General features: G+C 42.5%; 1 protein-coding gene across 2 annotated transcripts; it reads right to left on the bottom strand.

Moving 5' to 3' along the window:
* Nucleotides 1–191: 191 nt before the first annotated feature.
* Nucleotides 192–23648, bottom strand: LOC138809103 (SH2 domain-containing adapter protein E-like). Of its 2 annotated transcripts, none has more exons than XM_069995479.1 (6): nt 22929–23648; nt 20350–20476; nt 9953–10261; nt 6478–6634; nt 5663–5782; nt 192–4374 (listed from the first exon to the last, which is right to left on the bottom strand). In XM_069995479.1, exons 1-6 carry the CDS (start codon nt 23547–23549, stop codon nt 4188–4190), a joined length of 1521 nt encoding a protein of 506 aa, XP_069851580.1. In that variant the 5' UTR covers nt 23550–23648; the 3' UTR covers nt 192–4187. The 2 variants fall into 2 exon arrangements, with proteins under 2 accessions (XP_069851580.1, XP_069851582.1); XM_069995481.1 differs by having other exon boundaries at nt 4288–4374; nt 6518–6634.
* Between the last annotated feature and the right edge of the window lie 38 nt (nt 23649–23686).

Below are 23686 nucleotides of genomic sequence, written 5' to 3'. Positions count from 1 at the left end.
TGCAAATAATGAAGAATGACTTTGAATAGATCATAAGGATGAACTAGTGCTGGTAATGGGAAATAAGATAAAAAATGAATGAGAGCTATCTGGGAGGACTGTAGCAAAGGAGAATTAAGTATGGGCGTTGTTGGGTTCATTCCTGTTAGAGTGAAGGGAAAACAAGGTAGTAGCTTTGACTAAAAAAGGGCTCTGTGTGTGTGTGTGTGTGTGTGTGTGTGTGTGTGTGTGTGTGTGTGTGTGTGTGTGTGTGTGTGTGTGTGTGTGTGTGTGTGTGTATGTGTGAGAAAGAGAGACAGAGAGAGACAGAGAGAGAGAGAATACAAAGGCTTGAACTCAAGGCCTTCACTCTTGCTTGGCTTTCTTGCTGACAACTGAGGCTCTACCACTTGAGCCATGCTTCTAATCAGTTTTTTGCTGGTTAAGAGTCTTTTCAACTTTTTTGCTCTAGCTGGCTTAAAACCATGATCCTCTAGGGCTCAGCTTCCTGAGTTGCTTTGATTACAGGTGTGAGCCACCATTCTGGGCCCAAAGGGACATTTTAATGTATCCCCCTTTAAAAAACAACTGAAGAATGTCTTATAGTTATTATTCTGAATTAACTATTAAGATATCTCCAAGAGTAAAAGCCAGTAAAACCACTTCTAAATTCAATTAACAAGTCAGCTGTTCCCACCTGATTTTCTTTTTTTTTTTTTTGGGTCCAGTTGTGGGGCCTGAACTCTGGGCCTGGGTGCTGTCTCTCAGCTCTTCAGCTCAAGGCTAGCGCTCTACCACTTGAGCCACAGCGCCACTTCCGACTTTTTTCTTTTTGCTTATGTGGTGCTGAGGAATCGAACCCAGGGCCTCAGGCATGCAAGGCAAGCACTCTACCACTGAGCCACCTTCCCAGCCCCCACCTGATTTTCTTTACAGATTCTGTCTACCTTCCCATCCTGTAGCAGTGGCAATTCAGCAAAGCACAGATTTTAAATAGCAGGGAATAAAATCCCCTTTTATAAATGCTTTTATGAAAGCACCTTGAATAACTTAAAAATGACAATTCTGTCCTCATTAGAGTAGGTTTATTAATACTTGTATACCTATCAAAATCTCTCCACCATTTATTCCTAATCTAAATATACATGGTTTCAGTTGTTGAAATCTATCCTGTTAGAAACAGCTATGGTATCAAGGGAAATAGAAATGTCTGTTACATCTTTTTTTTTTTTTGGGTCCGGTCATGGGGCCTGAACTCTGGGCCTGGGCGCTGTCCTTCAGCTCAAGGTTAACACTCTACCACTTGAGCCACAGCGCCACTTCCGGCTTTTTTCTTTTTGCTTATATGGTGCTAAAGAATCGAACCCAGGGCCTCATGCATGCAAGGCAAGCGCTCTACCACTGAGCCACCTTCCCAGCCCCTGTCTGTTACATCTTTAAAAATTTTTTTTTTCCTTTTTGTCCAGGCTGACCTTGAACACCTGGGCTTGAGTGATCCTCTGATCTCAGACTCCTGAATAGTTAGCCAGAATTTCAGCCTCTCTTGGGGTCAGACACACTACTAGTACTCCATGAGGCCTCCCACCCCCTGTCCTTACAGACCTGAAACTACCAACTCAGTACCCTGCAACAATTGTTACAAAGGAGAAAAAACAGACACAGCTCCGTGGATGCGAAATTCAAAGCAGGAGAATAAGAATTCACCAAAAAGACCTTATTCTTTCCAGAAAATATTCTGGGAAACAGAATTAACTCAAAAGAGTGAAGACCATAGGAAAATACTTTCATCATGATAAAAATGACAAAAAAGCTAAAACATGCGAGCTGGGAGAACCTGTCACTGAGCCTAAGATCAGCTGGCCCAGGAGGCTTAACAAGGAAGCCATTAGGGACACCCCGCTGGGCCTAATTGTTTTAGAACATATGGTACTTATGCCACCACCCAGCTGTGAATTCTCTGGCTTTTGTCAGCTTGTGTCACAAACTAAGAAGAACATAGTCACTTAACATCCCCCTCACTGGCCTTCCTCGAATTTACTACATTTCTGCCTATTATAAACCCCTGTGCAATTGTAAAGTAACGGGACTAAATGAAGACTCTGCATCTCTTCCACTTGTAATTATATAAAGAAAGTAGCAAACTTTCCACAGAAAAACATATAGAAGAAACACAGCCCTGGATATAGGATAGAAGCTCAATAAATACGTAAGTGTATCAGGCCTGCTTTCAAACGTCATTTTCATTCTACATTCATTATAGTTGCTGGGTATAGGCCAACAGTCATTTAATGCACAAAGAAAAATTGTATAAAGCTTATTGCATTTGTTAAATAAAGCTAAGTAAAAAAGTTTCATGATCAGAAAGATAAACTAAAAATAAGTTTAATACAAAGAATAACTTGTCTACAGACCAAAATAAATATTTGTTGAATGAAACTGTAATGACGAATGCTGAAAATTGGAAGAAAAAAAAAACTTCCTGTACTAAAGACATAGTACATGAACCAATATATACTATACAGTTAAAAATTCTAATAATACTTTAAAAACCAAACAGTTTTTATTAATAAAAATTCTTTTTTTTTTTTTTTTTTTTTTGTTAGTCGTGGGGCCTGAACTCTGGGCCTGGGCGCTGTCCTTCAGCTCTTCAGCTCAAGGCTAGTGCTCTACCACTTGAGCCACAGTGCCACTTCCAGCTTTTTCTGCTTATGTGGTGTTGAGGAATCGAACCCAGGGCCTCATGAATGCAAGGCAAACACTCTACTACTGAATCACCTCCCCAGCCCTAATAAAAATTCTTGAAAGGTCCTCTTTGATCTTTTTAAAACCAAAGATGATACAAACTTTGAACATCAAAAGCAGCAAGGAAATTTAGTAACCTCTAAAGCACAACCAAAAAATAATACTTAATAATTAGGAGAAAATATTTTCCTAAAAAGCAATTCAATGTTCTGTATGTATTTGAAGGAAGCTACAGAAGTGACCATGTCATTAATATCAGTCAGCACATTTGCATCTGGACCAGTTTTGAGAAGATTACAAACCCCGGAGCTAGAAACAGCTGTTTAGGTTCTTGAGCCACTTGCCATAGACATCACCTCACACAGTCTGCCATTCCCACGAGATTTTCACAGTAAATAGACTGGTGATAAGAGTTCACAATAACTCAGAGACATAACAGTACTACGACTATCAATAGCTTAAGGAATAGTGGAGACAATGTCCAAGTCTTTTAAAATACTTTTGTATAGTGTAAACTGGTCCATTGTGTTCAGGAGAGAATCTCTGCCAATTCTACAGATCTAGTTTATAGGATGGGATTCCAAGGCTGTAGCTCAAAAAAAAAATACTAAAAATACAGAGCCAATCTTATTTCAGAGACAAAAGTTAAAGATGATCCTATGAAACTAAAATGCCCAAAGGGAAAACAAAAAGATAATCTGAAATTCTATATAATTATCCAATAAGAAAACAGCTGTTGAGCTTTAGAATTAAAAAAAAAAATGAAGTCTTCGGGAGTATATTTTATACTATATAATACAAAATTACCACAAGGATATCAATGCTAATGATATCAGTGATTCTTAAGTTTGGTGCATCTTAGATTATTCATCATTGAAGAACAATGAGAAAGTCCATAGAGATTGAAAAGTCTGACCAACAAAATAGTCTTTTTTTTGCTAGACCTTGAAGTTGTGAATCTGCATGAAGGCCAGAGCTGAGTTAGGGAACTGGAGGAAGACATTCTCTTCCTCAGGGTTCACATTTTCTACTGTCCACCCACTTACCCTAAAGGGTCATTACTATATACTCTTCAGATCACATGACCACAGAAATGGTCTTCTGTTGGTTTAAGGCCCAGGTATTCCAGGGAACAACTTAATGTTCCTAACTTACTTTTCCTGAGGGTAAAATGGCAAATGGAATTCCTGCTCTAGAGGAGAGGACAACAGTTATACTGTGCTTTCTGATAGTATAGCTACTTAGCAAACCAAAAAAGAATGGGTAAGAAATCAATAGTCTCAGAAGGGAGTCAAGACCAAAGACTTCCTCACTTAAGCATCTGATGACTCCCACTCTGCAGGAGGTGTAAGGCAGTGTTGTCTGCCTGGTCCACTGAGATGCAGGTTGTGTGCTGCTGACCTCTTTGGTGCCAGAGGCCCAGGGCTCTCGTCAACTGAACTTCAGTGAAACTTGCTATACACACCTTAGTGAAGCTTGCTGTGCACGGGGTAGAGGAGGGTCATATGTTCTGCCCCTTTGAAGGGCAACTTTTCATTGGAATAGTAGTGTACCACTTCAGGGATGCTGTCAAACACAGCGCTTGTCTGATTCAGTGTGTATTTGTTGTCTTTTGTCTGAGCCACTATGATGTGGACACATCCTTGACTAGTCCTGGAGCAAAACAAAAATCAAGGAGGAGACATGAATGAGCGAGCAGATCCCTCCCCACTGAAAACAATCCCAGGGGATTCACAATAGGTTGACAGGTCCTCTTCCATTCCTGGAATTGTTTTACACCAATAGAAATGCATTTGGACACTTTAGCAACATTTCAGCTGAGCTCTTGGAAGTTCTGTAGCCTAAACGCATGGCATCCTTGAGTTGTTTACCCTTATTACACATGAGTCATCAGGTACAGAACCAAAAGAAAAGCCAAGTCCTTTCTATCCCCCAAATGGCAAAACGAATGTGTCTGTGGCTGCCAAAGTAGTTTATGTTCAATCTCCTTGCCATTGCTAAAAGGAAACATGTGAAGTTTCTTCCTTATTTACCCCCAATGGAGCACGATAACACAACAACAACAACAACAATAATCTATTTCCTCCCTCCTCTCCCCAGCACTTATGTGGAAAGACCATTCCTGGTGAATATAATGACAACTGGCTCTGAAGGCTCATAGATTTAATCCACAAGCGCCAGTTTCAGGAACACAGTAGAGCTATTCCTGGTATTGTGTATCTGGTAGCCTATCCCATTTTCTGAGCCATGTTGCCCACACTCCCATCCCCCCCTCTTTTCCCCTCCAGTCTGATTGTTTCAGCTGCAGGGGCTCAGCTTCCTCAGGAAGGAAATGCTGTTAGGGCTCTTGACAATGATCCTCCAATATAGTGCCACAGGACTCAGAGAGCAGCGAGAATTTCCATGATCCACACTCTACCAGGCCTACTAGGCAAAAGTGAATTCTCTGTACAATTAGACAGAGGGAGCCATAGGCAAGTCAGCATTTCCTTCTTCACCAGAAGAAGCTGGTATCAAAGATGCAGTTGGCATTTTGACAATCAAGTGATCAGATTTATTGAACTTCCTAGTACCAAGGAAGACGAGTAACTGAACTAACTTGTAAGCAATGATCCCCTTTACCAGGAATGCTTTCTCTGCTGAGAATGATTTCTCTATGAGAGGCCCTCTTAGATCAGGGAATATAAGGGAGCAGCGGATGAACGTACAATGAAAAATGAAATAGGACCTTCATTTTCATATTAGATATTGGAAACTTTACCCAATACCATTCTGGTCACAGTGTTTCATGTTCAAATGCATCTTATTTTCTGATGATTCACATGCCTCGGAACCACCTTCAAATTCTATGTTTTGACTAGTCATCTGCTCCTGGTAGGGAAGGTTGTCACAGTGCACCCTTCCCTTAAGATCAGGCAGCACGTGAAATTGCGGTACTTACTTCAGAGCAATGGAGTACCTGCTGTTCCCTGACTCACTGTTTCGAACGAGGTAACCAGCTTCTCTGCAGGGTTGGAGCCGACTCTCAGCCTCAGCCCGGGTAATGGTGCCATGATACCAGCTAAATAGTGGGGGGATTGAGAGAGAAGGGGAGTGCCATGAGTGTCAAATGCAAATCTGGAGTGCACTTCATTCTGTGAAGTGTTGTTTGTGATGAACCTCTGAGAGAAACTCAGGAGCTTGACCTAGGTCCTGCTTTACATTCGGAATAGACCAAGCTTGGATTTAGGTGATCCTGGATCACAAAGCCTGTCAATTATATGAGAATGAATCAAGAGGGCTAGAGCCATTTGAAGAGTTTTTACTCTATTTTAGAGAATGAGACTTAACCCAAGGTTCTCCAGATGCAGTACCCTTTCCCTTCCTCACAAATGCCCTGGGCTTGGAAGATGAGTATTCCTGAATAAATCCCACTCAGAGTATTCATGAACAAAATGGGTTAGGGCACCCTCTTCCACACAGACCATCAATAAACTCACAGGGCTCACACCTCCAATCCTAGCTACTCAGAAGGCTAAGATCTGAGAATCAAGGTTCAGAGACAGCCCAGATGGATAAAACCATGAGACAGTTATCTCCAATTAACCACCAAAAGTGGAGCTGTCTCAAGGTAGAGCTCTAGCCTTGAGCACAAAAGCTCAGGGACAAAGCCTAGGCCGAGTTCAACCCCAGAACTGGCAAAAAAAAAAAAAGAAAGAAAAAAGAAAAAAAAGTTCAGAGGGGGATTAAGCTTCAGGGTGAGCGGAAGACACTCACGGCTGCTTCTCCAGGGGCAGGGCTGGGTCCACCTTCTCACCCTCGCTGTGGTCTGACAAGGTTGGCTTCAAGATCTTCTGGGTCCAGCTCTTCTGCCGGTGGTGCTGCCTTACTGTCTCCTCCCGGCCGGAAGCTCGCTCAGATCCTTCAAACTGGACTGGAAGGGAGACTCCACTTAATATCAGAGACCATGGGCAACCTATCAGACCTTCAAAGGGGAATAAAACCTCCTTGCCTGCCTTAGCTTAGGGAGGAAGAATTTTCTCCTTCAATGTGAGCTCCAAACTGCCACAGAAAGCCCTGGGCAGCTGAGCTTCTGCTGTCCCTGATGTGTGATTGCACCATGGCATCCCACGTACAGCCACTGTCCTTAAGATGCCCATCAGCATAAAACAGCATCACAACACAAGAGGAAGCCACTTGGATAGCTTCAGCTCTGACTTTCAAAGAACTCCAGCTTTAGTATGATTTAGAAAAAAAGAAGACTAAAAGTAGTTACCTTTAGTGACCTCTTGCAAGAGTGCTCTATCATTCTACAAAATCAAGTTGAGTGTTTATTACAAAATAATGAAAGAAAAAAGTCAACTCAGGCAGAGAAGGAAACCATGAAATAATACTTTCAAGATACCATGGCAGAGGGTGAAAAGGTAGAAAATTAGCGGGGCACCGGGGGATCACGCCTGTAAGTCTAGATACACAGGAGGCTGAAATCTGAGGAATGCAGTTCAATGCCAGCCTGAGCAGAAAAGTCTGTGAAACTTTTGCCTCCAATTAACCACCACAAAGCTGGAAGTAGTTGTGACTCAAGTGGTAGAGCACTAGCTATGGGCAGAAAAGTTCAGGAACAGCACCCAGACCCTGAGTTCAAGGCCTAAGACTTGTGCGTGTGCGCACAGACAGACAGACAGACAGACAGACAGACAGACAGACAGACAGAGACACACACACACACACACACACACACACACACACACACACACACACACACACACACACACACAGTAGAGACCCAGTGGCAGCATCTAAGACTAAAATCACACTAAAACAGACTCAAATGTTTGCTTCCAAGTATATTAATTAATTCTCATCCTTTACATTGGCTCTAGTTAATTTCAAGCCTGACTTTACTACTAAAGGGGAAAAATTTTAAATCAAAGGTAAAAGAAATAAGTAGCAGCCACATGGAAAAACTATATCCTAGAAAAAGCAGGAGAGATAAAGGGATAAACTAGCTTTAATATTTGTTGACAACTTATCAGTACTTTTCTCTGAAATTACTTAAACATACACACCAAATCTTAGCATCGTGGCTCATGCCTGTACTCCTAGCTGCTTGGGAGGCTGAGTCCGAGAATGTGAGGCCAGCCTGGGGTAACAGATACACATCTTGTCCCTGCAAAAAAACAAGTCTACAGGGCTGGGAAGGTGGCTCAGTGGTAGAGCGCTTGCCTTGCATGCATGAGGCCCTGGGTTCGATTCCTCAGCACCACATAAGCAAAAAGAAAAAAGCCGGAAGTGGCACTGTGGCTCAAGTGGTAGAGCGCTCGCCTTGAGCTGAAGAGCTGAGGGACAGCGCCCAGGCCCAGAGTTCAGGCCCCATGACCGGACCCCAAAACAACAACAAAAAAAACAAGTCTACATATTTTTGAGGACTCCAACTCCTGTCTCAGCCTCTCTTGGTGCTGGGATTACAGACATGCATTACTATATGCCTGGCTGTGAACTGATTCCTGAAGGAAGATTTTTCTTTTCTTAAACAAAAGAAATAATGTAGTTTCAAAACTACGGGCATGGGTGGCACGCTTGTAATCCCAGCACCAGGGAAGCTGAGGCATGAGGATGAGGAGTTCAGCTCAAAGCCAGCCTGGGCTACAAAAGCGAGACCTTGTCTCAAAAAATAAAAGTCAACAAAACAAAAAGCAGAGCTGGATAATACTGCCTCATGTTTATAATCCTAGCTTCTCAGGAGGCTGAGATCTGAGGAATGAGCTTTGAAGCTAGCCTGGTAAGACAAATCTGAGAAACTCTGATCTCCAATTAACCAGCAAAAAGCCAGAAGTGAAAGTATAAACAAAACAAGAAACAAAACAAAAGAAACCAACAAGATAAATAAACCAAAATCTAGTTTCATCCAGCTTTCCAACCATATTCATCTATAATCTATTTCATCTAGTTCTGATATTTTATTTTAACTATCATTATTTGACATAGTGGGATTTGAGATACTGGGGCTTCAAGGTTGCCGGGTGGGTGGTCTACCACCTGAACCACTGCCCCCCAGACCTTATTTTTGTTATTTTAAGAACTTGCAAGCTGGTGGCAATGGCTCATGGCTGTAATCCTAATTACTCAGGAAGCTAAGGTCTGAGGATTGCCGTTTAAAGCCAGACCTGGCAGAAAAGTCCCTGTGAGACTCTTATCTCCAATTAACTACTCAAAACTGGAAATGGTGCTGTACAGCATTAACCTTGAACACAAGGGAGACTCAGGGACAGTGCCCAGGCCCTGAGTTCAGATGCCACAACCAACAGAGAAAAAAAGTATCTATTTTGAGACAGAATCTCAGTATGTAGCCCAGGCTGGCCTAGAATTGATAGGTAGCCTAGACTGGTGTGAATACCTCAACTTCTGGAATGCTGGAATTATAGGCATGAACTACCATACCTGGCTCTTGTCATTTTATAACCAAGGATTTAACAGGTTTGAAGAGTAACAAAAGGTTAGAAAAAGCTGCTACCAGGGCTGGAGTTGTGGCTTAAATGACAAAGTACTGCTAACTTGCCTAACAAGTAAGTACAAGGCCTCTGAGTTCAAACCCTATTACCAGAAAAAGAAAAGCTGCTCCCAAGTTGATAAATGCAGTGTGAGGAAAAATAAATATATAGTGATCAGATAGGTCTTTCTAAAATTCTCTGCAGGCATCTGTAAATCAGTTGCATATTGAGAAAGGAGAATAAAGGTAGCTAATGTGGATAAAAATATGAAGGGTGCAACTTTACTCCTAGACTTTCAGTCAGGGCTAGATTCTTGTTTCCCTATTCCTTGAGGAAAAGAACTGCAGTGAAGAACATAAAGAAAATGGACTTAATACAACATTCAAAATCCTTTCTTTTAGCAATTTTGAAATGAACCTTATTGTTAGCCTAGTAACCCTTCCATGGAGTAGACCAGCAGTTAATGCTCCTATCGAATGTAACTTCTTCGTCTGACCAACCTCTCCCTTTCCCTCCTCCCTACACCTTCTTCTGCCTCTGGGGGCCAGTGTTCTATTCTGGATTTCTGAGATCAGCTTTTTGAGAATGCCCAAGTGAGTGCTCCTGCTGGGATAATTGTTTGAGATGATGGATATATTAATTACCCCAATTTGATCATCACACGAGGAATCCATGTATTGAAGCATAACATTATTCCCAATATGTCTGTACACTCATTTTGTGCCAATTAAAATGACTAGTTTTGAGTGGAAGACACTCACCTGACAGTGCACGTACAATCTGCTCCCTCTTCCATTCCCATGGCTGCTCATACTCGGCCGCAGGCCTCTCGTCATCCTCAGGTAGCCGGCTGTCTGAGGGCCAAGCCTTAGTCTCCACCCGTGAGCTCCCCTCGGATGGCTCATAGGGAGTGTCATAGAGCTGGGGCGGCTTCCCCAGGAGGTCCTTGGAACTCCTTCTCTTGGCCAGTGTCTCTGACTTGGTGCTGCCATTATCCCCTGGTTCACAGGGGCTGTCAAGCATCTGGAGAGCCTTCACCAGGGGGTCTTTGGAACCTCTGCGCCTGATTTCTGGAAGAGACATCACACAGGTCACATAGAATGCCTCAAAAGAAGAGATGCAGGAGGCTCTTTTACCTCTGATGGGTTTGTCTGTTCAAAGGCGACAGATGAGATTGTTCTTTAATAGGCAATACAGAAATGCTACGGAACCTTTCCTTCTAAGTTGCCTGGGAGCTATAAAGGGATTGACTCTTAGGAGGAGGCTTAACATCTGAAGAGAGGTAGCCCCAGATGCCCTCACAGTTAGCTGGTAAGACATGGTCTCAGGGTAATCTGTTTAACTGCCAGCTCCTGGTGTCTAAGTTCACTTTCAGTTTTTACATCTGTTAGAAAACCTAGATCAAAGTATGTTACTAAAAAACCGGTGGAATATTTATGATAGAGCACTGCCCTAAATATACTTAGGAAGCTGTTATGTGCATGAGAATTCTTGACTTAGTCTCAGTATACTGGGAAGCCAGGTAACATTCATAAATACTTTTCCAGGGCAGTAAGGGCAAGGTAAATTCAAGCAAGAGGTCTTATGGAGAAACAACTACGCTACAGCTACCACTGTAACTTTCACAACCACTCTGAGATAGATAGATATTATGATTTCCTCAATCCTAAAGAAGAGAAAACTAAGCACAAAGAGGTTACAGGAATGGTCTGAACCAGGAAGTGGCAGAGTCTAGAGTCAAAAGCAGGAAGTTGGAGGCTACAAGTCATACTCTGAGCCACTACATTTGGATTGGTTCCAAGTGGAAGAGAAATGGAAGAGGGCTGACTTTGCTAGAGAAGGTCATTTCTGGTGGAGGAAGCTGACGAGTGAAGATATGGAGATGGGAAATGTAAAGGGCCTGTTTCCATATAGAGGAGTTGAGAGAAAAGTGTAAAGGGCAGAAGACCAGAGAATAAAAATGTAGTGGAAAAAGCAGCAGCAAAAAGTAGGAGAGCCAGGAAAAATGTAGATGTTTTAAAAAGGAAAAAAACAAAACAAAACAACAATGTTTGGATTGCACCATATGCAATATAAAACCATTAAGCCTTTTTTTTTTTTTTGTCGGTCGTGGGGCTTGAACTCTGGGCTTGAGCGCTGTCCCTGCGCTCTTCAGCTCAAGGCAAGCGCTCAGCGTACCACTGGAGCTGCAGCACCACTTCCGGTTTTCTGGTGGTTAAGTGGAGATAAGAGTCTCACGGACTTTTCTGCTCCGGCTGGCTTTGAACCGTGATCCTCAGATCCCAGCCTCCTCAGTAGCTAGGATTACAGGCGTGAGCCACCAGCACCTGTCTCATTAAGCCTTTTAAAAACAAAACAAAGCCAGGCGCTGGTGGCTCACGCCTGTAATCCTAGCTACTCAGGAGGCTGAGATCTGAGGATTGCGGTTCAAAGCCAGCCCGGGCAGGAGAGACCGTGAGACTCCTATCTCCAATAAACCACCAGAAAACCGGAAGTGGCGCCGTAGCTCAAGTCAAAACAGGGAATAACAATTATACTTGTGGTTCACTGGAAGACAACTTGAACTACAGTGTATAAAATAAACCAAGCAAGTATGAAGTACAGAAATATGTGGGAAAATCCTCAGATAAACCAATTCCCTGTTAATAGCCAGCCACAGTGGACTAGAACAGGTAAGTGTCTAGGATTGACTGACCAATCTGGGGTTCAGAGCCCATGCCAGGATGAGTTGGAGATAACTATGGTGTGGGTAACCTTAACTGGCAATATAAGCAACAGAATCATCATGTTTGTGGCTCTTCTAAATGCCTACCAGGGAGCCTTCAATCCACCCTCTCTCTACCTGGCCAACATTTCCTTCTAAAGTATAAATAGCCCTGTATGACATAAGAGGCCTTCTCCGGTTAGACCATTTTTCTCTCTCTCCAATTTCTTCTCAATCTCTCACTCCTGTAAATCTTTTCGCTCTAATGAACTTCTGAAGTTCCTACACTGTCATATGTCTACAGTGACTGGTAATCTTCTATCCTCTGAAGTCTAACTCTGCATCCCTCCTCTGTGCCCACCTTCCTCTCCAATGGCTCACAGAGCTGATCAGGTACTATGGCGATGCCCACAACTCTCACCTTGTACTTTTCCAAGTGTGACAGACCTAGGCCTCCAGTGTGGTGGAGAAGGCCAGGTATAAGACCATCATCCATGTTTATGTTGGTAGGATGCACAGTTAAGTAATGATTGGATGAATAGATGAATGGGCAAGTACTACACCTTCTCCAGGCAGGCAACAATGTGGATCTGCAGGTCTATGCCAAAGACATTCTCACAATGCATCATTATTAATCCAGTGGAAATAAAAGCAAGTGCTGGAGAAAGAAGGGCAGACAGGGAAGGAAGGCGATCAGAGGCAGAACCTGGGATTCTAGTGAAGGGTGACAGGAAGAAGCAGAGCCAGCAAAGAAGGCTGAAAACATTGATATAAGCAGGAAGAGGGTCAACAGACCCCAGGACTGAATGAACAAAGGATGAAAGGACTTTCTCCTTGCAACTTAAAAACAAGCATATCATGGATACTCTTTGGAGGAGAATCATTGACTCATTATGACTTCTACAACAAGGAAAAGGACAACAGATTAGAGGGTTATTCCAATCGGGACATCAACTCAAAGGGTAAACTATTTCTAGGGCAAGGTTACAATTCTACAGGATTAGGGTCCTTGTCAGCAGCTGCCTCTGAATTCCAGGCTCATTGCAATCACTTGGGTGGGTCTCATAATCAGAGACCTTGCTATCAGAGGGTTGGGATTCAGCCTGAGAGTCAAGGGTAAAAATTCCCCCATGTGATCCTAAGGAACAGCTAAGTTTGAAGATCCTTGGATCCCATGTCCTCACCTTACTTCCTTCTGATCTCTGGGAATTTTTATCTCCTGTCTAGCTCCATCCCCAGGAGGAGGGAAATACCTGCCTCTAAAACCTTCACATCATAACAAGATGCCATGAATGAATGCTGGCAGGATGAACTCTCACCGCAGGCCAGGCCAGGCCAAGCCCAGGTTGTAGGAGCTCAGAGCTGCACCTCCGGTCCAGTCTGCTGACTTTGAATTCTATATCTTTTCTTCTCCATTACCTATTTTAGATGGAGCCATGGAAAACAAGAAACAACATGCTCTGTTTTTGGTTCAATTAAGATAAGGCTGGCATTAAAAAAAAAACAAAACCTTTTCTAAAGAATTAAGAAAAAGGAAGTGGAACACAAAAGAAATTCAAAAGATGAATTTAGAAATTTTTTTTTGGTAGGTTGTGGGGACTGAACTGTGGGACTGGGTGCTGTCCCTGAGCTCTTCTTCAGCTCAAGGTGAGCACTCTACCACTACAGCTACGGAGTCACTTCTGGTTTTCTGGTTAATTGGAGATAAGATTTTCACGGATGTTCCTGCCTGGGTTGGCTTTGAACCACGATCCTCAGATCTCAGCCTCCTGCGTAGCTAGGATTACAGGCGTGAGCCACTGGCACTCAGCTGAATTTAGAATTTTTAGGTTTCTAATCACTCATCAGAATTTGTTTACCCTCAGTTTAGACCATCTGGCATAGGCTGGGGAAAAGTCTTCCCTGAGATCCTGATTTCAATTCTTTCCACTTAAACTAAAAAGAGAAACCAAAAAGAGAAAGTTGATTTCAACTTTTAGAGTTATGCTCACAAGGAAATGTCAATAAATTTGCATTCAAATGGGGGTACAGAGATTAGGATTCTAATTCCATGGGCTTGAATTTTCCCATTTGCAATGAGATCCTAGCAGTCTTTATTTCAGATGGTCTATGAGCACTCAGGGTCTGGGAGATACACTGAGAAGCATGTAGCAAGGAATTCCTTCCTTGCATGGAAGGAATGCTTGCTTGGAATTGGACAGTATCTGCAAAGTAGTGTTACCATCTCTTGAAATAATGTTTAATTAGGGGGAAAGGGGTTTGAACACTTCCCCCTTTCAAGGAGAGTAACCTTCTAGTCCATTCCAACACCTGGCTGCCCCCAACCTGAGGTGCCATAGAAACAGAAACAATCATAAGGCTGCAAGCCGACCCTTCCTGCTGGGAGAATAGACCCTGACGTGCAGAGCTGGCTCAGAGAGGAAACGAGCCTGAGAAGGAGGAAATGGCAAGAGGAAGCTACACCCTGGCTGCCGATAGAGGCCATTTACTGAGACAGACAGCAGAGAGCAGAGGACGGGCAGCAGATAAACACTGGTTTGCAGCCCAGCTGAAAGCCAGAGCCGCCTAGCACCAATTAAGATGGCAACTGGTGGCTGTGAAGCCTAACAGGATGGAAAATTTCCCTTCTACTCCCCTGTTCTCATTACACATAATTATGACATTTGCTTTTAAACGCATGGCAGAAGACTAGGACTTTCTTTTACTACATTAATTGTAGTTAGCAATTAAGTTTCACTCTATATTGTCTAGATATTCTTTAAGAATGGAACTGTCTTTGAGGTGTCTAAATAATGACTCTATATGTTGAATATGTATGGTAGAGGTATGTCATATCTAGCATTTCACCAAGCTCAGAACACACTGATGGGTGTTATCCCCTTTGAACAGGTGAATGATTTACTTAATTATCCAATTAATTATTCAGACTCCAGAGTCTAGGCTTTCTCTACCATACCTTACTTGATAGTATCATTCTGAAAACCATTTCATACAAAATGTTAATTACAATTTAAAAAATGTATTTTCTCCCTAATTCCTTTCTTGTTTCCAAAACATTAAACACAGGACCTTATAAGGCATTTTCTTGTTGGAATCAGAAATAGGGCTGTTAGACAAAGTGTTTCCTCACATCTTTTATCAGCACTCAAGCTGCTGATTTTAAATTACTTTAGTATTTTCTTACCAAATAAATAGAAATATCTGAACAAAAGCAGGTAGAGGTCAGAAAAACTGAAATTTAGCAAGGAATGTGGGGACAAATAAACACTAAAGACTGGGTTGTAGCTCAGAGGCTGTGCAAGTCTTATTGGGCTCTGAATTCTGAGCTCCATCCCCAGCACCCAGGAAGGGGTAAGTTTTTGTGAGTTGTTTTTTTTTTTTTTTCTTCCTGTAATAGCTTCTTCAATAAAGATCTAAATATTGAAGTTTTCATTTGAATTCGAGTGGCAAACAAATTAACAAAATAAAATAAAATTTTATAACCATCGGTCTGGAGTTCAATAGTCAAAAACCAAAGGTTGATGAGTAACTGTAATTTTGTCAAGTTCTTTCACCTTTCTAAATCTAGGTTTCTTCAACTGTGTATAATACTGGCTTCACAAGTTATTGTAGGATTTGGAAAGTGTGGTGGAGAATTCTCTGGCTAATTGGTGGCTGTCTTACAGGTTTTTGTTTGTTTGTTTGTTTGGTGAGACAGGCTTGTAGCTCACGATCCCTTGTTTCTTGAGATCCTCTTGTCTCAGTTCCCTGAATGCTGGGGCTATAGGTATGCATTATCACATCTGGTTTGTCTTAAAGGGCTTCTAAACTGCATCCAAGACAGTGCCATTTTTGGTGACTAAAACTCATAGTGTTAAATCATGTAAAATATTTTTGTGAATTACTGAGCGAAAATGTTCCTGCTAATTTATTAGAAAAAAACAAATTTATGCTAATATTGTCCATATTTTTCAATGAATAATTCTTTAGATAAATCCCAGTGAGAATCTATCCATAAATTCTTAACTTTTGAAAATTAAGAGCAAAGCCTTTTGGGGAATAACCCAGGTATCCTGAGTCCCCAGTTATTTGTTCACAGGAAAGCCATAAGCTTGTCTTAGCTTCTGTTTATTCTTTTGTTCCTTGATAGTGATTCTTGATGTCTACTTCATGGCACCAGTCATACTTTTCTTTGCTGGTATTAGGTCTGTTTTGAGGTCCAAGGTAAGGCTCACATGGGTCATATTTTCCTTTGTGTCTAAAGCAAGAACAGGGCCTAGTCATGGCAACTAAATGCTAATAAATATCTGTTGGATATTAGAGAGTAACATCATGGACAGTACCCTATATATTGAATGTACCCAGGATATTGTCAAAACTAGACATGTGATCCAGATTTCACTGGTGGGAAAATGTAATACAGAGGTTGACAATTCAGAGTTAACTACTTCACAATTAAATCATGGTTATTAGCATCTTCTTCATATGCTATAGAAATGCCTAGACTGAAATTTACTATTTCTTAACAAACCTGGGAGATTTCTGATGCCAGAGTTGTGGTTTAGTAGAAGAATACTTGTCTAGCACATACAAAGAACTGGTTTCAACTCCAGTATCACCAGACAGACACACAGACCACAAAAGAGGAATATTTTGGCTTAACACCAAGCATAGGAGAAAACTGAATTAAAAAAAGTAAAAGATTGCTGGGTGCTGGTGGTTCATGCCTATAATCCTAGCTACTCAGAAGGCTGAAATCTGAGGATTGAGTCTGAAGGCAGTTGGGGCAGGAAAGTCATGAGACTCTCATCTCCAATTAACCACCAAAAAGCTGGAAGTGAAGTTGTGGCTCAGGTAATAGAGAGCCTGTCACAAGTGAAAAGGCTCAGGGTTCAAGCCCCAGGACTGGCATGAACGCACACGCAGGCGGGCGGACACACACACACACGCACGCACGCACGCACGCACGCATGCACAGAAAACTCAAAATGATAAAAGGTTGGGCTGGGAATGTGGCTTAATGGTAGAGTGCTTGCCTAGCATGCATGAAGCCCTGGATTCAATTCCTCAGTACCACATACACAGAAAAAGCTGGAAGTGGCATTATGGCTCAAGTTGTAGAGTACTAGCCTTGAGCAAAAAGCAGCTCAGGGACAGTGCCCAGGCCTTGAGTTCAAGCCCCAGGACTAGCAAAAACAACAGCAACAGCAGCAGCAACAACAACCAAACAACAACAGTAAAAGGTTAAAAAAAAGTAGTGGCTGGGAATATGGTGAGTGGTAAAGTGTTTGCCTAGTATGCATGAAGCCCTGGGTTCAATTCCTTAGTATGACATACACAGAAAAAGCTGGAAGTGGTGCTGTAGCTCAAGTGACTGAGTGCTAGCCTTGAGCAAAAGAAGCTCAGAGACAGTGTCCAGTCCCTGAGGTCAAGCCCCAGGACTGGCAAAAAAAGAAAAAAAGAAAAAAAAAGTAGCAAATCTTTTATTTCCATCTTCCAATAAACTCACTTCCTGTTATTCTGTCCAGCCTGGATTGTAACATGGAGTAGACTAGAAGTATATCCTCTCTGTTGATTGAGAAGGTAACATATATTTTAAATGAGGAAACCTTCAGATTCATTAATATGATTCTTTAAGACTAAAGTACTTAATATACAATTAAAAAAGAACAAAGTACTTTATGTTTAGATTACTAATTTAGAAAGTACTTTATGTTTAGATTACTAATTTAGAAAGTACTTTATGTTTAGATTACTAATTTAGAAAGTTAATAATTTAGACTTTTGATAAGTTTGAATTTATTTTACAATTTCATGTGCCAATTTTATATTCCTAATTGAATTTATTTACAATTTAAAATGGAACTAGGAACTTTAATACTCAAAAATGTTAGCTATTATATTCATTTTATGTGGCACAATTTGACTTTTTTCCCCCCCAAGATAGGGTCTCTCTGTACAGTCCATGTTGTTCTTGAATTCTTGGTCCTCTTGCCCAGCCGTCTGAATGCTGGGATTATAGCTAGGTGCTACCATACTAGGTCAAATGTTAACTTTTTTTTTTGGGTCCGGTCATGAGGCCTGAACTCCGGGCCTGGGCGCTGTTCCTCAGCGATTCAGCTCTAGCGCTCTACCACTTGACCCACAACGCCACTTCCGGCTTTTTTCTTTTTGCTTATGTGGTGCTGAGGAATCGAACCCAGGGCATCATGCATACAAGGCAAGCACTCTACCACTGAGCCACCTTCCCAGCGCAAATGTTAACTTTTGAATATATTATTCTCAGTGAGTCTGACTAGAGTAATGCCTAGTTATGGATTGAGTTTACCTGTTTTTGCATGCATTTCAAGTGTATACTGAAGGCCAGGTGGCATTGGGGCCAGGCCACTTGATTTGGTCTGGTAATTCTGAATTTTAATGCCTCTCTGTCTCTTAGAGTGTTATGAACGTAGATGGGTCCAACCCTTTCTCATCCTGTAACAAGGGGACAAAATTGCAATCTCCTGGCTAAGGCACTTTAAGGGATTAACTTTATAAAAAACTGTATTCATTATTTAAAAACAGCATTTTTTTTCTATTATCAGTGTAGTCCTCCAAATAAACAGCTGGCATAGTGTAGATAAACTACCAATATCGTTAAAGAGGAAAATGAAAACCAAGGGATGGGGGAAGGTGAACCAAAATTTATTATTTTTTCCCTATTCTACCCTCCCCCACCCCACTTGAAAAATACTTTCCCTCATTGCTAGTGATATACAGCATTAGAGTGTTAGAGTGCTTGCTTAGCATGCTCAAGGTCCTGGTTCGATGATCCAGTACCAAGTGGGGAAAGGTGGGGGTGAGAGAAGAAAATCCTTTCCTCAGTTGTAGGTAAAAGCAAACCCTTTCCCCAATTCCTTTTAAAACAGCCTCTGATTTTTTTTTTTTAACTCTGACTAAGTTCATTTTCACTTCCTTTCATTCACAGATTTCATTAAGGGTCACAGTCCAGTGACCTGCAGGGTCACAGCCTAGCTGTGGTACACCTTCCCTAGAGCCATGTCTTATCTCGGTGAGCAGAGAAGCAGGAAACAGAGCCGAGTTTTCCTGTTGCCACTCAGTGTTCATTCTGAGTCCTGTCTTGGCCCTTTCAGGGTGCTGCTGCTACCCCAATGCTTACCTTCTGGGTCTAGAGAGCTGGAACTTGACAGCTTTTCATTCTGTTTAACAACGAAGTCTTAATATATGGCCAGTTAGTCCTTTCCCAGGCATGAAAACTACCATAGTGGAGCAAGGCTCCCTTGAGCTGGCATTCAGAAGCTACAGTTGTCTGGGTTGGAGACTTAGCTCAGTGGAAAAGCAATTGCCTAGCAAGTGCAAGGCCCTGAGTTTGGTCCTTAGCTCTGAAACAGCAACAACAAAAAACAAAAACCCTACAGTTCTCACTGTGCATTGAGGGATGTTTAAGGAAAATAGGTGAAAATCTACCTTAAAATCCCCAAATAAACGGAGTGTGGTGGCACATGCCTGAAATCTCAGCATTTAGAAGGTTGAAGCATGAAGATTCAGAGTTTGAGGCTAGCCTTGCCTACATAGTGAGATACCGTTTCAACAAAACCCAACAAAATAACCCCCTACACACACCAAAACAACAACAAAATTCCCAAATAAATCTAAATAACTAGTTTTATTATTCTAAGTAACATTTACACTAACTTTAAGAGAACTATGAATAAAACGGAAAAGTTTGACACCAAAAATTACAGGGGGAATTTATAGCTCACAAATTAGAATTTCTCTGATTTGAGATGTTATGAGATTAGAGTTTGGTTTTAGACAATTTACTTGGATAGGTGACTCATGACAGTGATTGTAATTATTACATACTTTTAAATTAAATGTTTTGCTTCAATGTTGTAGAACTTGATAAAAGTCTGTAAAGAGAATCCTCTCACCTTTGCTACTTTTTACAACTTAAAATCTCTTTCAGCTAAACATTCTTTACATATGTATTTGCCTCCTGATACTAGTTCTTTATTCCCATTATAGATGCCAGAGCTTTTGAATATGGCAAATAAATAGATATAAACAATCCTAAAACAAGACTTAGGACTGGAGGTATGGCTCAGTGGGGGTCTGCCTGCCTAGTAAGTACAAAGCCTTGAGTTCAAACCGTAGTACAGGGATGAAAAACAAAACAGCACAACTCCAAAGACCATATTCTGACCACATGTGCAAACTCACAAGTGTCATCTTACGCAGAATGAGAAAACTTAAAAAAAACAACAACCCCAAACCAACTCTGCAAATTCTAAGGAAACTATTTTAGAAAAGCTTGTCAATTCTGAGTGATACTAAATTATAAAAGTTAAGACAGTGAGACTTTAAATTGCTCTATTTCTTTCAGAATATGTTCTGATCACTATTTTACAGTTCTCTAACAGAGAAAGTTAGACGGACAGATAAACTGCTATTAATCAGAACCCAGTTACAAACCTGTTATCATCTGCTGTGCATCATAGGGTTCCATGTAGCCATCGTTCTCACCTACTCTCTCTGCATCCCTTTGACCCTTTGTTCGTTTGGCATCGTAAGGGTCAGCATAGTCTTCTAAAATGATGACCTGTTGGAGAATGAGGGGACAGTTGCTAAGGATTCCTATATACCAAAAATACAATGGTATCAAAGTGGTTACTGAAATCTGCAAATCTGGAGTCAAAATCATCAGTTCCAGAGAGCATTTGCACTTGATCATGTATTTCAGTTGGATAAATAGCTTTTTTGGGGGGGTAGTATAATTGACTTGCACTTTTCTTTCCACATGCAACAAAGCATTTGTGGTTGGGGGGAGGGTAGAGGGCAACAGAAGGTGTCTGCGGCTTTAGTGCATAAAAAGATAAACTTGTCTAGCTATTGCTCTGGGCATTTTAAGCTGTAATTAGCTGAGCAATACAGTCACAGTGAATTAGCCAATCGCCTTTTAACACTGGATAAGTGGTATGAGGGAGTCAAAGTGGTCTGAAGACCTGCTTCCTGTCCTCAAGGAATTCATAACAACTTCAAAGAGAATGCCTTTATAAAATGAAATAGGTCAATACTGAATAATATAGGAGTTTTAGGTTCAGCAATTCACCGGTAAACCTATTCTCTCTAGGCTGCCAATCAGATAGTTTTGATGAAATTTATAGCTGAGGAAAGCTATCTTCCCCCAAACAGAGGAAAGTGCCCCAAAAGTGCTGTGTACGCAATAGTTGCTCGTGGTGAGCAGGTGACAACATCAAAGATAAAGAACCTTTCTTAGGTCTTTCAGAGCAATGTTCCATAGTCTCTTACAGAACCTTCTCAAAAGACTCCTGGAAAAGTACTATGGTTGCTGGGAAGAATTTGGACAGAATTGGTGAGAGTCCTTTACCTTGGAGGAAATGGCTTAAGAAACCTCAGATACCCAAAAGTGACACCTATGAAAATAACCAGGCCGCACTGCAGAGGACTGATTACCCAACTCAGGTCATCCCTTCTCCTTCATTGGCACCACGTATACTGCAGTTGCATGGCCCAGCAACGAATACAGGGCACGATACTCAGTCCTTGATGATTTAACTGCCAAGTGTACCACTGAGTAATGTATGAACTGGGTCCATGTCCATCCTGTCTTCCCACGGCTCTATGCTCAGAGCCAGCATAGGGTAGGCATCCTCTAAATATTGTGGACACAAGTGGAATGAATATATATCAATACATACCATATGATATATGTTAAAGGCTCCTGACCAAATAGGCAGCAAGTCTGAAGCCTGGCAAGAGAAAATTAAAATCGCCATGCAGGAAGTGATTACCTACACTGACCAAGTCTGAATTGCAGTTTGAACTCTTCCTTCTCTTTCACATCAAGCTAACTCATCTCCACAGAATGGAGAGCCCCCATAAGTCCACATTCTTTTTCTTACATTCCCACATTGGACAACACCCAAAAAACCTCCAGTGACTAAGAAGCAGGAAACACCTTCTTCTCTCCTGATCTGTAATTTCCTTAAGGCATTTCCTTGTCTTAGCCTGTGTCTACACCCCCCACCCTCCATCCCTCGGTGCTCCATGCCCCTTATCTTATATGGTTATACACACAACAAATGTCCACAGAATGAATGGAAGGGCTGTCATCTTGCAGAATTGTTGAAACTCAAACTCTGAGAAGCCCTCTCTTTTTTTCTTCTTCTGTGATTAATTAGAGATAAAAGAGCCTTAAGGATTTTTTTTTTTTTTTTTTTTTTTGCCTTAGCTGGCTTCCACCAGAGATCCTCAGATCTCAATAGTTAGGATTGCAGGCATGAGCCACCAGCTTTCAAGAGGCCCTTTACTAGGGTGGAATTGTAAGGAAGGCTGGTACTTCACACCAGCAGAGAAACAGGTGGTCAACCCATTTTCACACTGTGAAATCCACACATTTTCCACTTCACTATTACTTGTGTTGAAGAAAGTTAAAAGCCACACACAAGTATAACTTTGCTGATTTTCTGGATATCAGAATTAAAATAAACCACACTTATAAAGGGGTCAAATAGAACAAAACCGATCTCTTATTTGATTATGTTTGTGAACTGCTAACAAAACTAAATACATTTAAATTGTATATTCGTGAAATGTTCTCCAATCCCAGAGAATTTTTCAAGAAAACTAAGTGATTCTATTTTTCCTGTCTGTGCTGAACCTTAGGGCCTGGGTGCTGTTCCTTAGCCCTTTTGCTCAAGGCTAGTACTCTATCTCTGGGGTCACATCTCCATTTCCAGATTTTTGATGGCTAATTGGAGATAAGACAGACTCTCTTGGGTTCTTCCTGCCTGGCTGCTTCGAACCGCGATCCTCTGATCTCAGCCTCTTGAGTAGCTAGGATGAGAGGCATTGGGTCATCGGAGCGTGGCATAAGTGATGTGATCATTTAAGAAGCAGATGATGAATGGTAGATGGAAGAGGACCTTAGTAACTAGGGTTCATCTTCTCTTAGATATAAAGCAGCCTAGAGTTCAGCAGGCTCACGTCCCCTGTACTGACAGTTGGTCCAAGGAAGGCCATATTCTTACCGCATCTTGCTGCTTGAGAATCTTGCTCTTGTCCAGCTCAGGGCCCAGGGAGGAAGGAGAAGACGACGCGGAAGATGAGGAGCTGCTGCTGCTACTGCTGCTGCTGCTGCTGCTACTGCTGCTGTTAGGGTAGTTGTTCTTCCCATTCTTCTCCTGTGTGTCCACCTTGATGAGCCTGTTGATGTAGGTGCTGCAGCCCGAGCTCTTGGCCGCACCCCGATGGGGCTCATCCTCGGTAGCCCGGGAGTTCTTGCGGCCCTTGCCCGCCGCGGCTTGAATCAGACCCTGCAGGCTGTCCCGGGACAGCCGGCTGTCCTTAGGGGGGCCGCTGGTGGCCTTGCCGCCCCCCAGTTCGGCCGCCGAGTTCTTGCGACTCTTTCCCAGGGTGGGCCCCGCGCCCCCTGCCTCCGAGTTCTTTCGCGGTTTGCCGCCGCCCGCGGCCCCGGGCTTGGCCCGCTCGGACACGGTCTTCAGGTTCAGGGGGAACTCCTTGAACCACTTGGCTGCCATGACGGGGGCCGGGCCGAGGCGACCCAGGAGCGTCGAGGTCGCCGAGCAGGCGAGCGAGGAGGCCCAGCCCAGACACGGAGAGGCGGCGGCAGGGGTCGGGGGCCGCTGCATTCCCCGGGGCTAGGGCGCTGGAGGCCGCGGCGAAGCCCCGGGCCGGCAGGCGCTCACGCCCCGCAGGGTGGAGCCCCAGCAGCCCGGGGACTCGGGAGGGACCTGGGGCGCCCAGCTGGCGGGCGCGGGCCGCCGCT

The sequence above is a fragment of the Dipodomys merriami genome, unplaced genomic scaffold (genome assembly GCF_024711535.1).
Source record: "Dipodomys merriami isolate MVZ:Mamm:240054 unplaced genomic scaffold, mDipMer1.0.p SCAF_485, whole genome shotgun sequence".
NCBI lineage: Eukaryota > Metazoa > Chordata > Mammalia > Rodentia > Heteromyidae > Dipodomys > Dipodomys merriami.
This window is presented reverse-complemented; position numbering and strand designations above follow the sequence as displayed.

Coding starts and splice junctions, on each gene's coding strand:
- LOC138809103 (XM_069995479.1), bottom strand. CDS start 23,549: ATGCAGCGGCCCCCGACCCCTGCCGCCGCCTCTCCGTGTCTGGGCTGG. Junction 5,783..6,477: donor CTGCCCCTGGAGAAGCAGCC/GTGAGTGTCTTC, acceptor CCCACTATTTAG/CTGGTATCATGGCACCATTA. Junction 4,375..5,662: donor AGGTACTCCATTGCTCTGAA/GTAAGTACCGCA, acceptor GTTTTGCTCCAG/GACTAGTCAAGGATGTGTCC.